We start from the raw sequence: 17,079 nt of genomic DNA, 5'->3' as shown, positions 1-17,079 counted from the left end.
TTTTTTCTTAATATATAATTTAAGTAATAGAAGAACTCATCAAACTCATAGAAAAGTTTATAAAGGACACGTGAGTAGATCTAATCGTTATTAGCCTTTGGAGCTGTCGCTGAATATTTTAAGAACACCTAACAGCTAGTTAGGGCATAACAGCTGGTATGGAATCTGTATAATGATTTATATGCGTGCGCTGGCACGCCTAAAAGTAGAGACTGACATCAGTTTAGAGAGATTTTTTTATTATTTTTTTAATATAAAAATAATGTTTGCTCTAAATTCATATAACTCATTTACCGATCATACTTTACTATCTATTTATCTATATATATATAGAGAAAAAGAGAGAGAGAAGAAATTAAGGACTTCTAGACCGATAAAAATAAATAATGTAGAACTGTAGAATCCTAATATTTTTATTTTTTTCAAATTATCTCTAACTATTTTATGACTGTTAGGAGGTTAAAATGATAAAAAATTAAAAATTAGCCGTTATCCAACATAAAAAATTAAAAAAAAATAAATTAGCCGTTACGGGCCGTGTCTGGCCCGTAACAACCTTAAACGGATGGTGCTGGGCACGATCTGTAACAGCCTTAAACAGATTGTACCTGACACGATCCATTTGTACTACTTTAAAAAAAAAAAAAAAAAAAAACTATCCATTGGACCAGCATACTGTCCATCAGGCCCGCAGGCCTAACAGGCCACGGGCCGTGCCTGGTGCGGCCAGCCAGACCCCGGGCCTAGGCCGTGCCAGGTCGGGGTTCAGAGTAAACATGCCGTGCCTTGGAAGGTTCGTTTGGACCTAGGCACGATAGACTTGGGTCGGGCCGTGTCAGGTGCGGCTCAGTGCCCATGTATACCACCAATTTTATTAAAGAATGTGTAAAATAGAGAACGTATAAGAATATGACAACAGAGCAGTAGAGAAAATATATTATCAAAACTGTTAGTAGGCAATAAGATCAAACAATGGCGGAGAAAAGACAACAATCAGAAGGCTTCAATTGTCGATGGAACAGAAAAGGAGGATGAGGCAATGTGATCAAGATGGCTGTAAGGACACCCAGCCAGAAGATGTCGCAGAAGTAGGAGTTCCTATGACCAAGCCTAAGTAGAAGGCCGTAAAGAGGTTAACGATATGCTTTTTAATTTTTTTCCTAGATCTTATCAAAATTGGGCAACTCCTTCAGCTCGCAAAGGATGGACCAGTCATTCAGGAGAAGCACAATTTTTGAAGCGATGGTGGAAGGCTAGGAGCTTCTATTGAGGAAGATGCATGTATTCTTCTCTTGCCAACAGCAGCAACAAGCGTGCAAGTAACTAGCAGCAAATCTTTTGAAAAGAAGGTAGGTCTCCACTTGGAACAAAGATAGTGAATATCACCATCTGTTAAGGGGACTAAAAGAAAAGAGGTAAATATAGAATAAAATAAAATAAAAAGAAAAGAGGTAAAAATATTCCAAAGATAAGCAGCAAAAGGGCATGATAAGAAGAGGTAAGAAACAGATTCTACTGGACCACCATAGTGGATAGCCACCACGATACTTCTCCATCCTTATCAACAAATTATCTCTAATATTAAGCTGATTGAAAAGACAGAGCCAGCACTTAACTTTTGATGGAGCTTTAATTTTTTCAAAGTGCATTTGCAAGGTCCCAGTTAACACCTCTAGAGTTTAGAAGACAACAAAGAGATGCAAAGGAAAATTCACCTCCACTTGGAAACCTGGCCAAATAATGGCATGAAGATGGGATCGAACCTAGGTATTTTATATAAATACAAAAAATTTTACCTACTTGGCAATTTGACATCCTTTTCCTGACATATTGACTGGTCTATCTTGCTATGCGGTGATGCCTTTGAAATAATAGCGGTCCAATAAGAACCATTTTGACCATTAAATACCAAGATATAATATGTATAGCATCTTAATAGACACTTCATCCAAACACCTAGATAAACTTAAACTAGCAATATCCCAACAAAACCATTATGACACTACCAACCCATAAGACCATCACAAGACACCTAAGCGTATTTCACATTTGAAAAACCTTTCCGCTGTTTAACAACTTAACACATCTGGAACGAGTCAAAAAAATAACCTAACGCAAGATGCAACCTCTTGGGAGGTGTCTTTTCTTCTTCTTCTTCCTTCTTTTCTCTTTTTTTTTTTTTTTTTTTTTTTTTTTTTTTTTTTTTTGAGGTTTATGGGAGGCACATATATATAGTCATCCTGCATTTATTCAATAATCAGATATTTACAGAGTGAGATGTGGGAAGAATAATAAAAAAAAAATAGAGTGAAGTAAGAGTACAGATCTAGAAGTGAAGAGAGTAAAGGAATAAACAAGAAAAAGAAAGACCCATAATCAGCCACAACAGTCTAGTGGGTTACCTAGATAAGAAATGTTCAGCTTCAGATGAACAAAACAGATCAACAACTACCAAGCTTTTTCTACACTTCAGTAATCTGTAATATGAGAGCAATATTCAAGGGCAAAGGCCTTGAACAAGTATTGGTACAAACTTGACTTTTGATCAGATTTTTTTCATACTTCAGACTTGAGTTTTTTTCATGTAAATTAGACCAAAAGTTAAACATGTTGATGCATTCATAAACTACAGAATCGAGAGAAAAGCATTTGCTGAGAAAAGTTTTTGCATTCTTTTCTTTCCAACAGCTCCAAGTAATTGCCCTAATAAGAGACAGGATTATAGGCCGAGTGGCAGAGAAGATATATTTTCTAATTCAGTACCAGCAGAGGCCTTCAAAATTTGCAGTGACATTGAGAAACTCCCAATTGATTGCAGATCATCTTCCATAAGATAGCAAAGAAAGGACAATCAGAAAATAAATGATCAACTATTTTAATTGGATTTTGGCACAGCACACAACCCCCTAAATTTTTTCTAATTTTTCCGTCAATGAAGTGCTTAGTGTTGGTTCTATTCTTCCAACATAATCATAGAAAGCACTTCACCTTTAGGAAAACTTTGATGCTCCACAAGGCGGAGCTAAATCTGTATTTCACCCCCGTAGAATTAATAAAGTTATATAGAGAAGCTGAAGAAAATTCATTTTTGATGCTTGATGTCCATTCAATCTTATCATCTTCATTAGTAAGTGTTGTCAAGAACATAGAATACAATATCAGATAATACATAGGCATGTATTCTTTTTTTTTTTTGGTACACAAAAGGAATGGGGGCGACCCGCATAGCAATCCTTTTTGGGCGTGACCATAAGGGCTCCTTTCCATCGAGGAATGTTCGATTCGAATGACTTTTATTTTACGGCCGACTCATCCAAGTCACAACATCCCACCACAGGATATTCAAAGTAGCTAGTTCTCCCCAGCCAGATCGAAGGGATTCCTCTTCTTCATGTGAGTACGTCACCCTGGTGCCAACCGGACCACCAAGTGGACCCACAAGCATGTATTCTTTAAGCCATATCTACCATATTGGTTGCCTTCCAGGACCTAACACATCACATTAGGGTGGACCATGTCACATCCACAAATCATCCAAGACCGGCCAGAACCACAAGCACAAGTTTTTTAGGTATGAAAAATGACTCGCTTATCATTTCTATATAAAATTAGGAACATGATATGCCATCGTTTGGCCTACCCTTCCACAGCCTAATTAGTATAACATTGAGGCTATGAGACCTGAGAGACGAGCACGTAACGCACCAGGGTGTCTTGAATCATACAAAGCATACGCATGCCATCACACCTGCTAAGGTCCACAAATCACATTGTTCATTAAATTCTCTCTAATTATTGGTATTTAGTAGGTGATTCTGTAAATAAATGTTTGCTCATCGAGGGTCTATTTTTACTAGCACCCATCTTACTTTCTAGCACTGATTTGATAAGTATCATCCATTAAACGAAAGCCACAGCCCACAGTTAGAGGGTCGACCTGAAACCTATTGAGACGTCGAATAATGCAGTGTTGTAAGCCCTGCCTGTAGGAATGGGTTGGTTGTGTTCCACCCTCCATTTTGTTCACGCCACTGCTCTGTCTCTCCATTGCATTATTGGTGTCACCCACCGGCTCGCCCAGGGAAAGAGAAAAGGCCCACAGCATAAAATCTTCACCAATAACTATAGCAACAAGCTGTACTGAAGCTAAAATTTAGAGTATGGATCCTCTTTGGTACTTGGAGGTTGTGGGTGTTTGAACTGGACCCTTTACCTCAAATACAAACCGAATGAAGAGTTCCGATGTATATACAGGTGTTTCTTGGCTCTTCAATTTCACTTGACTGGATTGTCCTTTTCCTCTTCCACTTTTACGTCAGCTCTTTTTTTTTTTCAAAGTCTCAGCTTTAACTTTAGGCAGTGCCAATGACCTAAATTGCCACGTCAACCGCATCTGCAAGGCAGTCACAGACACAAAGAATATGGGCTGCATAATTCACATAATAAATCATGAGAAGCATTTGTCATTGTGCTAATTTAAATTAGATGCATAGCATGTGATAGATTCATAACCATCATTGAAATCAATTACAGGCATTGCACGTTCTGAACCATTGATTGTCAGAGAGTAGCCTCTTCTAATAAAAAGATCGATCCTTCAACTGGGAGACAGGTGCTTGGGGGACCCTATCTCCAAAACTTCATGTTATTACATCCTGTGGTTTTCTAAGGGTGAGACATGAACTAATAACATAGGGACGAATGCCATCCTTTGCATGCAAGTTTATAACCCCAACTTTTATTTAATCACTGATTTTTTTCATATAGATATTAACATTTTTTTGAGAAAGCTTATTAAAATATAAGCTGTTTCACAGCATCAGGTTATTTTTCTATTCTTGTGCTCTAGTCATTCCATATACACCATCCACTAGCACACTATTCTTTTTTTCTCTTTTTTGAGCGAAAGATTGAGCGTTATTCATTAAGTTTATATACATTTGGCCATCCCAATCTGGACAAGAAATTCAAATATATATTCCTCAAAATACCACATGTTGAGAACGACACACATCTCTTCTTGGAAACTAAACTTTTGACAACACTCCACATGCATGGTGCGTGCAAAACTCGGAAGTTCAAATATGTTTACATGCAGATGTTCTCTCTGAAATCTGAATCACTACAAGAAATATAGTAATTAACGACATTCTTTTTTTCCAGTGATTTTGACCGCTACTATATCCCGTATTTCTTGCAGTAAAGTCGAACACATTCGAGTGCTGGCACATAAATCAAATAGCCAGTACCAGCCCTGGCATGGTGCGTTCCATGTGTACCCGGGCCTCACTCTGCCACACGGCCAGGCCGTCCCGGCTCCTCCGGCTGTTGCGCCCGGCACCAGGCGCCGTCGGCCCGACCTCCGTCACGGTCACCCAGGTGTTAAAGTACTCCCTAAACCGGGTGATGACTCCGTCCTCCACGGCCCAGGCATGGACCAGTAGGCCTGGTCCCCCTCCCAGCCCTCCGCCACCACCCATCCCCCTTCCCCACCTCCACCACCCGCCGCGGCTCGAAGTGGAAATGATCGCCATGGCCCGCTTCCCCAATCAGCATGCGCCGCATGTGCTGGCACCACCGCAGCCCGTGGGTTCAAGAAGAGGGGGAGAAAGGGGTGGGAAGGTAAAGAGCTCGACGAGGAAGGAAGATTCGAGCTTTTTATTTTTTGATTTGGACGTGTGGAGGTAAAAAAAAAAAATTTAAAAAATAAAAAATTTTTATTTTATATATAAAATAATTATTTTGATTTTTTAATTTTTAATTTTATTTTTTATGATATTATCAAATATTATTTTTTGATTTTTATTTTTTAAAAATTAAAAAATAAAAAAAATATTTTTTTAATGATTAACCAAATGCATCCCAAATGAAAAACAGAATGTCAATTTGAAAAATTTCATATATGACTACAAATATTTTTTCAAGAATATAAGTAGTACCAAAATGATGGCAGAAAAATGCATCATAAATTATTATTCAAAAAAATTATTTAATTTAGAGAAAAAATTGATAAGAGTCTGACAAAAGAAATTGCACAGATTGGTAGCCAGAAAGCATCATGATACTTATCTACCATCGAGTTAGGATAAGCTGTATGGTATATTAATTGCAATTGCGTCAAGAAGCATTTTTTTCTTACAAAATATCTATGATGGTGGGTAAACAATAGAAGCTGATGTAGATAAGAATTGTTTGATATGTTCCCACCTTTAGATGAGCAAATTTAAAGCCCAGAAAAACATAAATCTAAAAATTAGAAATTATTAGATTTCTTATTGATTTATCATGAGGAGGAGGTTGAGGTGCTTTGACTGGTTTCTTTCATCTTTCATTTGTCGCATCCGGGGATGGCTTCAATCCATCGCTTTCTCCGTTCGTGCGAGCCGACAGGAGTATCTTTATACAACTGGCCACTTTTCTAGGTAAGATATCAAATTTGTTCTTGCCAAGGGAATTAATCATAGCCATCACATAAAACTAGCACATAATTGTGTACTTGCAACACATAATACGTGTCGCCTTTTTGGTGTAGGCCCATAAAAAATGAATGGCTTTGCTTCAAAAAGGAACCAACGGCTCAAATACTGGATTAATCATCCAAAGACTTTAACGTCTATTGCGCAAGTGGTAGCCCGCCAGGAATGACTCATGATGGTTGAGGTTTCATCGGAAAAAAGAAAAAGACTCATGATGGTTGAAGCGTGATTGGATCCCATTTTCATCAGGGATGATTCTTATTATGTCCATATAAATAAGTCTAGTGTTTGGTGCAAATCATGAATTTATTGTCAAACATGAGACTTGATTGCTAAATCACCAATTTGTGGATCCAATAAATCTCTCGTGCAACAGGTACCTCAAAACATTTCTAGTCCAAAGGTACCATAAGGAACAAAATTCTAAAAAATGAATATTTTTTTTTCATTAAACAAAAGCTTTCACCCCATTGATCATGTGAAGGCAATTATTTGAAAAGAAAAAAGAAAAATATATATTATTGTGATCATAAAGTTATTTGTTGCACCACATTGTCACAGAGTCCAGTACCATGGATTAGTCCTAATAATTTTTGGAAAATGGAAATGAACATGGAATTTTTATTAATTTTTATTCCAGTTAAGTCTGCTTATGATAGAACAAACTATTTCAAGAAAAAATTTGCAAAATTTTATTCTTAACATAAAGCTCATATTCATTCCTATGCCATTTTCAATGCACAAAACACCATCACCAAGATTGGAAAGATAAAAGGAAGGAGAGACGGGTTAAGAGGGAGAGACCAACCAGATATGAGGTCTGCCTCATTAACAGGAGGAAAAATTACACCAAAATATTAATAAGAATACGAAAGAATCATAGATAGCACGACAAATCCCTCATAGTTAGGCTGCCAGAGATAAGTTAGAGCTTCGAGTTGGCATCCATCAATAGCTCCACATACACTGCAATCTGATGCTTTGAGCATCCTCCCATGTAGCCCACCACATTATTATAGAATATGTACCTCTGGGTCCAATGTAGATCAGATCTAAAACATCTTTGTTCCATACTTCAATCATTAATGTACTCAACTACGTGATTTGGAGGACCACATGAAAAAGATAAGCCTGAACTAGCTCCCCACCTCTTTCAGTACCTGATACATCTCTCCTTGATGGAGTGGCTTGCTACTCGCCTCTTTCCATATCTGATGCATCTCTCCTTGACAGAGATCCACTCCGACGCATTGCACCACCTGCCTGTAACCCTAGAGGGGGACCCATGCAGACTAGTTATATCAACAAACACACTAGAGTGACTTGACCTCAGGGTAGCTGGTTTTGTTTGTCATGCGTGGTGCGAGTATGTCGAACAGTTGTCGTGTTCATTCCTACCTTTCTACAAATCATGCCTGCTTGATTGAGGTTTGGATGTATGCTGGATCATCAGTTACCAATGAAGTAGCTGGAAAGGGACATGCACTTGCAAATTGACATATGCTCCTGGAGATTGTAGAGCTCACAGAAGTTGGTGGTCTTATGCATTTGATTAATTACCAAGGTCTAGTCATCCAACAAATTATGGGTGTTTGATCAATGATTCTGATTCTAGCAATGAATGGGATTCTTGTGTAGCATGTCAGGCATCAAACATTCCCAATCCACTGATAGGAGTCAAGAAGCACTCATTGCAAGAATGAAAAACATCATGCATGTGAAAAAAATTATCAGATTCTGTAAGCATGATATAATGAGTGGGACAATCTTAAAACATAAAGTATAATAAATGAATACATGGTTGACTGATATAATAAGTTTGGATCAACCATTCCTAAAAGTTCCAGCCAGCCTGTGCTTGATAAATGGCCATAATTTAAGATTATGATTATTTAACTTAAAAGCAGGTGCAAGAATGGATGCAGATTTCGGAGGGTTAGCAAGGCTCTCAAAGAAACTTTGAGTTAAGAAAGCATCTTAGGCAGAGGTGCAAGATCGCAAGAGAGAGAGAGAGAGAGAGAAAGAGGCAAGAGCAACATGACAGGCAGAAGATTTTGGCTACTAGTTGAGTTGTTTCACACTGCTTACATCAATTAACCAACACCCAAACTCCTCTCTTTCAGCATAAACTGACTTGTCGGTAATTTGAGAACCACCATGCCATCAGTATAGAAATTTCTCGCTATAATGGTTAAAATATCTGATGTGAGAGTAACAGATAAGCCATGAAATATGTAGACATTTAAAGTTCTTGATAAAGTCTGATAAGTAAGAGCATCGTGTTCTTGTCTTCTCCCTTTTTTTTTTTTTTTTTTTTTTTTTTTTGTAATCTGAGACAGACCATTGTGTTCTTGTCAACAGAGAATCATACTAAACCATTAGACAAATTATTGGACAGCTAATATGGTATAAAGCCAGTCAAATAAGATTAAAAAAAAAAAAACCCTATCCCGGAGGTTATGAAAAGTAAGATGACGATTGACAACACTAACAAGAATAGCAAATTGACCAAATGTGCGCTAGATTTGTTTAGTTTCTTGTTAAGTGTATCAAACACAAATTTTAAGTCAGATACATCACCAGTACTTTTCAAAAAAAAATCAGATACATGATCATTATTTTTTCTTTTCTTAAGCCATGCATGGTATTCAACTTGGCAGACTTCTTCATAATATAATCATACCCATCTAAATTTGTCCTAACTATTTGGCATTGGCATACTTAATTTGCAAGACATTCCATATCGAGGGCATGCAACATCTTTTCAGAACCATATTAAACTTCTTGTCCCCTGATTGCTGAAACTTTCTACACCATCTATCCCCCTCTATACGTGCTGAAAAACCAGCCAACACTGTTCTAGTGACAGAAGAACAAGCCAGAAGCACAATCTCGATGAAAATTCCTAATCACATAGCCAATTTAAATTTGCTTGAGTAAAATCACCTAAAGAAAATATTCTGGACTCATTCTAGTTATTTAACTCCTTATAAAACCCAAAAGAACATAGAAGTGCAAATGACTGAGAATATGCGCATGGAACAACTCCATCAGCCATATAACTGCTGCAACATAATTTCACTTCAGAACAAATAGGCTACAATGAAGTTTAGTTGGTACTTTACATACATGCAAGTCACCAAATTTCCGCTATGTCTTCTATATATATTCAAATAGGACACTGTAGATCTCTCAAAATCACACAATTTTGTAATAATGAATAGGCCACTTTTAAATGGGGCTAGGAACATAGCATAATTGCGAGACTGACAAGAAGGACCCACATTGTACACCCTGCACAATCACTTGCATGCAAAATATCACTAATTCACTAATCTAATTATACTCATAGCCTTTTTGGTAACCAAAATCTAAAGAAGTTCTTTGACTTCTGACTGAGCTTGTCCACGGTTGCATAGGTCAAGTCTGACAGAGTTTTAGGTGTACAAGCATCTCTAGTAGCTTAAAACCTAGATATACAAGAACACATATATGAACCATGATGGCAGCACTATTAACATCTTAGTTGCAAGTATCGCACACTATAGATGTAGGAAGCCTAACCATACAATGTTAAACTACACCAAATCACAAGACAAGCTATCCACATGAAATCTATATTACAACTGTCTATGTATTAATGCCCTTTGCTAGAAAAACCATATACTTTAAAACCTTTCACTAATGGGGCACATAAAATGAACACAGTGAGAAAAGTTATCCAAATGAAAGAAGTGGAATAAAATTCCAAAAGCATCTGAGGGACCAAGTAATTTATTGAATAGCCCTTAGGCTACAATTTTATGTCAATCATTCATTTCAAATATCAAATCCTTCTGCAGATCCTTCTTTTCCCATGAAGACTGAAATTGGGATTCAATTTTGACATATTCAGTTCAATACTGTCACAATGAATTGAACCAATGATAAACAAGGAATTAAATGAACTAAGCATTTCTGTTAACATTGACATTGTGCAGAGATATCTAATAATACCTGCACACATATTTCAACAGAACCATTGGACTAGTTACCATTTATTACCACTGTCATATAACTTACGTTACAAAAAGTCTTGCATCCATACATAAATTGTACTTGAACCATGATTTCATGTCTATTTCCTGTCGCCATGCATTTTTGGATTTGGATGGCAGTGTGCATGAAGCACCACTGTATGTGCCTTTTCTAGAAACAAGAGACATAACACAAGCTTTTATATTCTCCATCTTTTAGCAGGGTTGAGATAATTAAAGATTATTTCCTGTCACCTCAAACTTGTCGATGCTAAAAGAATTTTAAATGGTTAAGAAAATCTTTATAAGATATTCTGAGTGACTTTATTCTCCAAATATAGATCAACAGTTTCTCCTGCATTGCCCGCTAAATAAAAGAATAGGAAAAAAAAAATCAAGATACTTATGAGCCTCTTTAATTATCACCAAAATTCTATAAAGTGGTGATTATTTGCTCCATGAAAACTTTAGAGCTATAGCTTAATCTGCTGAAATTTTCTCCACATGCAACTGACAACATAAAATCTGCCTCTTTATTGCATCCTCTTGATAGAACTTTAAAACATTACAGCCGAATAGATAAGGTGCTAAACAAAAATACACCGAAAGGATCATTAAACTTAGAAAAAAGGTGGAGAAAAATCAATTCTGTTGTTCACTGTAAATCTGTTCTTTGTAAATTCCATTTTGGATAAAGCAATTTAATAGCTGGTTATAAAAACAGGAGGCCTTTATTTTGTGTGAAAAGGTGACCAATAGTCAGAGAAAAGGCATGTTGATTTTCTTTATGGTCATGTAAATAATCAAGCTCGCATGGTACTTGTTGAAATATAGATCTACCATCCATTCAGTAGAAGAAGATGATATTGTTTCTTATTCTTCTGTCGTCGATGCTGTATCTTGCTAACCACTGATAGTAAGCCTGAAGAATACCAAAGCTCTCTCCCTCTCTCTTCAATTATCACTGAGTTGCCCAGGCTCTTCTAATTCTCACTTGCTGAGTAGCTTACAAGAAGGGATGGTCACCCCCCTGTTTGACAGTATCATTTCAATATCTAGCTAACACGAGTATATTTTTTAATAAACACAGTCTTTTGTTGCCATGGACGCTGATATCAATGAACTACCTTAGCAACTCAATGGCTGTAACCAAGACCAACTTGGAGCGTCACATACAAAATACATCCAGGATCTACTGAAAAAGCAACACACACACACACACACAGAAAAAAAAGAAAGAAAGAGAGAAAGAAAGAAAAAGGTTTTAGGACATAAAGCAGCTGATACATGCAGGATCAAGCAACGTGACAATTAAAGCTAAAGAAAATACGATATGCAATCTCAACAATGTCATATTGCACTTTAATTTTTTGTCCAGATCAATCAAATGCATCAAGCCATTTAGATTTGTTGGAGTCCTGGGCAAAGGGTCACGTAACCATAGGACTAAGATTGTAGATTAAGCAACCAAAGAAACAAACTTCATGAACCAAAGAATGTCAAAAGCTTAATTAAGATACATGGCACCAGCATGCTATGACGCAAACTGGAAAAAGAGTAGAAGAATTGCACGACTTCCTTGAGAATTATTTTCATATAGCAAAAAGAACTATGGTGAATGACGCCTTTGCTGCAAAATCCAATGTATTGTCAAGGCTACAAATAATATTGCTGCAACACAAGTGCAAACATGATGATACCTCCATTTTGTTGATCTATGGAAGTAGGAAGTTCTAGGCATATCATTCCACTCCAACATGAAGTCAGAGTCTCCCACTCCGGTAACATTTCTTGCAACTACACCACAAATTTCACAAACTCTGCATAATCATCCAGGGTTAGACATACTTGATATTGCTTTCTATATCACAATGTTCTGTTGATTTTCATCGTAAATGTCAAGAAAGAAGGAAACAACCATTACAGAAGAGGGATATCCCGGTCTTGTGAAAAATTGAAAATTATATAATACTATCTTGGAAACTGTTAGCCTTGCATCACCTTCTTGTTTTAGAATTTCAAGCAAATAATGCTAATAGTGGTTCCAAGCCTAAATGCAAACATTGGACAGTGGACACTTCTTCAGCCAGATACATATCTAGTTACAGTGTTAGGCTAAACAGCACAGACAATAAAATGAGTAAAATAGTTTCATGCCTTCTTCCCATTTTAATAATTCACATGCCTTCTCTCATTCAATGCATCACATACAAGTGCATTTTACCTTGTAATAGTACATATTTCCAATATCTAACAACAACACCATGTTTAAACTGGGAATTTTTCCATATTTTAAGGTGAAAGACAGCTAAATGACGTATTTGAGTGATTTTTGTGTTTTATCAAGCATAGCTCTTTATGTATCTTTCGTTGCCTTCCTCCTTTAAGTGCCCCATGCATGAACAGCAAACGAGCTACTGATTTTTCACACTAAAAACGCTAAACAATCGATCTTCGATATAAAAAGTTATAAACAAAAATCTTATTTAGCTATCCGATTCGTCAGGTACCTACTAAAAGAGACTACCTTTTGCTACTTCTACCAGTAAAGAGAGCAAACCACCTTGTACCAAAAAAATAAAAAAAGAAAACAAACCACCATTATAAAGAATAAATGCATTTGCACAGAGACTACGTTATTAACAACAGAAGCAACGGCTAAAATAAACACTGACCTGTTCCCTTTCATAGCAAACCAGAGCTCAGCACAGTTGCGGTGAGCCGTCCCGAGATCATTCCTACACCGACAACCAAGCTGAATCAGATCTCCAGACTGCGACACGCAGTCTGAACTCATTTGACAAACCCTGCATATCTTCTCCTCCTTTTCGGCACCACCAGAGCTTCCGACATCACTTCTCCCTCCTCCACAGCACCCAACATTGATCACAAAATCTCCATTGTTCTCCAAACCGGTCTTGCCATGAATGCCATCATTCTTCCCATCAGATGAATCCATTGAAGACTCTCTCTTCTCATGCAATTAACAATGTGAGCCACATTAAACCACCGATCACTTCCAAAACCTCTATATTTAAAAAAACGAAAATTCTTCAATTTCTAAGCCACCGTGATCCAAGCAACAGTTTCACCAATAAAAATCGAATCTTTCCCAAAACCTGACACACAAACCCTCTGAACAAAGAATTCCCGATCGAAAATGGTAAAATTTAAGAATCCCATATTCCGGAAGGTAGATATTGCTGAGAGTAACCCATCAACCCCATATCTTCCAGGGTTTGATGCGAGAATTATAGGGAACAAGAGTGGAAATTTTCTAGAAGCGGAGACGAGGCGAAACCCTTGAGCTCGGCGTCGGGAATATCGGATCTTCCATGGGAACTACGCATCAGGGCGTACTTTGAGGTGGAACACGATATGGTTAACGGCGAATTTGGAATTCGGGATTTGGAATTCGGGATTGAGAGCGGTGAGAGGAGCGGTCAGTGCGAAAAGAATGACCGTGGTCGTATCTTTGACGCGAATGAAGGATTCATCTTCCTTCTCGCGAATCCACCGTTGGATAGCACAATACTGGCTTTGAGAGCCGTGCAGAGGTGAAATCGTTCGGAGTGCTTTGCGATCTGTGTGGGGTGTGATCCAACGGTTGACGTCGCCAAAGAACCTTGGTCATCCTGTTGCGCGAAAGATACAACCCGAACGCCGAAAGGAATAGCGGTTGGTGGGCTGCCCAGCTTGGAGGGACCGGAAGCATGCGTGTCGTCCTCGGGATATCCTCTCTTGCTATCTTATCCGTCTGATTCCGTGATGCTCTCCGGCCCATCTGACGACTAACAATATTTGGCTGACACGTGGATTCAGGTTACTTTGCCGGATGGCATGAGGAAATGGATGCATGTGGTTTCATATCTAATTTAATCTTTTATATATATATATATATATATATATATATATATATATATATATATATATTAAAATAGAGGTACTTCCGTTTAACACTTAGGTGTTAGAAAAAAATGAGAGAGAGTCACGTGGAGAAAATTCTACGCCCCTTGCTTAAGAATGCCCGCAGCATATCGTTATCATCCTTGAGGCTCGATTGGAGACCCACCCGCTTCATCTCCTGGAAGATGGCGTCGGCCTCTGGAGTCTGGCCGATGCTCTTGAGTGCGTGGACGACACAGACGTAAGATGTGGTACTGGAGAAAAAGATTGGCTCTTGAGGCTGCATGACAAGCGCCTAATCGTGAAGATCTACGAGGAAGAAGGCATGTGGTGGACGATCTTTTGGGGGCCTAGATGTAGTCCGGATGATAGCGCATCCCCCTCATCTTCTTCGTGTTCCCCTCTCCATGCTCCCTATCTGCTCTTGAGGGAGGGCTGCGGCATCTGTCAAAAGGACGCAACAAAGCTGCTTCTTCAAAAAGGAGATGAGTGCACCAAGGGAGGGGAGGAAAGACACCAGCAACGACTGCGGTGGCCTACAACCTCCACCACCGCCATAAGGGGGGACACGAGGGACACTGGATGGGTTCGCAATCACGGGCGAGGGAGGAGAGGGGTAGGGGAAGGGGAAGCAGAAATGGAAGTGGAAGGGGGAGGAAGAAAGCATGATATATAATATGGTATTAGTATTAGTTATTTGCCACTCGACAGATAAGATTTTAAAGGCCTCGAAAGATCTCTCGGATGCTCCGTACTAAGAGAAGTTGAAGAGATTGCTCCAGTTATGTAAGCCTGTATTCTTAGCATCCTTCGATTTCCCTGAGTCCTCTCAAAGTTTTTCTGGGTGAGCGCAATGGGAGAGTGGCAAGGATTAACTAGAGCAAGAATAAACATGGAATCAGGAGTTCGAATAAAAATAGTTGCAGAGGGATGGGATAAAAAAGCGAGAACCAGCTGAGAGGTACAAGAGATAAGCATGCAAATAGATTAGATCAGATTGGGTCATAAATGACTTTATCCCACTCCAATTTCTTGATCGAGTTTTAATATTAGATCTAGAGTTAACCTAATAACAGATTAGATTGGATCCATATTCAAAATTTTTGACTCAATAGATCATTCAAGTTGGATCAGATTCATTATCATCCAGCCTTGATAGAAAAATTTGGATCACAATGGAGTCCAGATCAAAAGTAGCCCACTATATCACAAGAACAGAACCCCATAAATTGAAAATTTTGACTGCAGCTATAGTCGCCTCCTCTTCTCCCGCCGTTGCTATCGTCACCTTCTCCCCCACCGCGACTGCCACTATCGCCGCTGCATGTCTGATGCTAAGCCAAAATTTAAAAGTAGAAACTTTAATTTATAGAACCCTCGATTTATATTGTTATAGTGTAAATGTTTGATAATATGTGTAACTGCTTCAGTTGAAGAAAACTTCCTCACTATCAATAAATACATAGCACAGTTAAAGATAGGCAACAAAAAAATCCTACTTTTTCTCTATTTTTTTGGTAGAGTACTTTTTTTTGTTAATAATTTTTTTCATTAAAATCTTTTTATGCTAAAGTTTGATAGTTTTACCTATTAAATTTTGCCAAACAAAATTTAAGATAATATATTTCTTTGTTATATAATAATTGTAACAACCCAGATTTAAAAAAAAATAATAAATAAAAAAAACAGAGGAGGAAGACTCCTAGCCGGAGTCTTCTTCCTTCCCATCTCCGACAAAATCGGATCGATAAAGTCCGATTAGGGGTAGAAAATCACCTCTATAAAACCCCCTTCCCTCCCTTATGTCTCTGCAATTGGTTTTGGAGAGATTTTTTTTAGAAATTGAGGGATTCTTCCAAGAGGATCCGTGGGTTCTTGATGGGAAAAAGGGGTTCGTCGGAGCTTTTCTCAACCGCCGGAGCAAGGTAAGCCCCTCCCCTTCTTCCTCTCCCTCTTTTCTTTCTCCCCTGGCCCAAAGCCTCACCGTCGGCCACCGTCTTCGCCGAAAAATCCATGAACAAGAAATCCCCTGTTTTCCGATCTCTTTTTGATTTTTGCCGGCCGAACCTTGCCGCCGGCCGTCCATTGCTCACCGCCGCCTCCACCTGTTGCCGGATCTCCGGCCAAGCCGCCGGAGCCCGAGCCACCGAGGGGGGGGACCTCACGGTCCTCCCCTGTTTCAGCCAAGGAAGGCCGCGGGAAGAAAAGAAGAAAGGAAGAAGAAGAAGAAAAGAAAAAGAAAAGAAAAAGGAAAAAAGAAAAAGAAAAGAAAAAGGAAAAAGAAAAAGAAAAGAAAAAAAAAAAGGAAAAGAGAAAGAGAAAAATAAAAATAAAAATAAAATAAAATAAAATAAAGAAGAAGAAGAAGGAGAGAATTTTCCTCTCTCTCCTTTCTCTCTTCTTTCTCTCTCTTTCCTCTCTCCTCTCTCTACCTTCTCTCTCTACATTTTCTCTCTCTAGATTCTCTCTCTAGACTTTTCTCTCTCTTTACGGATTTTGTCTCTTTAGGATCTTTTCTTTTTCTCTGATTGCATCATGAACCCTAGAATAAACTTGAAGATGAAAATAAGATGATTTGAGATTGCTCCGAAATTCGTGCGGTAGATCTGATCTCAGTCCGATCCTATTCGAAATTTGTAACACTTGATTCATATTGAGTCACCCTGATAGGACCTCTGATG

The 17,079-nt window shown here is 38.3% G+C and overlaps 1 protein-coding gene across 1 annotated transcript; it reads right to left on the bottom strand.

The window, feature by feature from the left end:
• Window positions 1-7,196: 7,196 nt before the first annotated feature.
• Window positions 7,197-13,952, bottom strand: LOC140857905 (uncharacterized). Its single transcript, XM_073257305.1, has 2 exons — window positions 13,168-13,952; window positions 7,197-12,312 (listed from the first exon to the last, which is right to left on the bottom strand). Exons 1-2 carry the CDS (start codon window positions 13,449-13,451, stop codon window positions 12,102-12,104), a joined length of 495 nt encoding a protein of 164 aa, XP_073113406.1. The 5' UTR covers window positions 13,452-13,952; the 3' UTR covers window positions 7,197-12,101.
• Between the last annotated feature and the right edge of the window lie 3,127 nt (window positions 13,953-17,079).

This window comes from Elaeis guineensis, chromosome 5 (genome assembly GCF_000442705.2).
Source record: "Elaeis guineensis isolate ETL-2024a chromosome 5, EG11, whole genome shotgun sequence".
In the NCBI taxonomy this organism is placed as follows: Eukaryota; Viridiplantae; Streptophyta; class Magnoliopsida; order Arecales; family Arecaceae; genus Elaeis; species Elaeis guineensis.
The sequence above is the reverse complement of the archived record's forward strand: the minus strand, read 5'-3'. Positions and strand labels throughout refer to the sequence as shown.

Bases quoted from the DNA above. Each gene is read 5' to 3' on its own strand.
- LOC140857905 (XM_073257305.1), bottom strand. From the start codon at position 13,451: ATGGATTCATCTGATGGGAAGAATGATGGCATTCATGGCAAGACCGGT. The intron at 12,313-13,167 runs GTCAGTGTTTAT...ATGATTATGCAG, and splicing joins TTTGCTATGAAAGGGAACAG to AGTTTGTGAAATTTGTGGTG.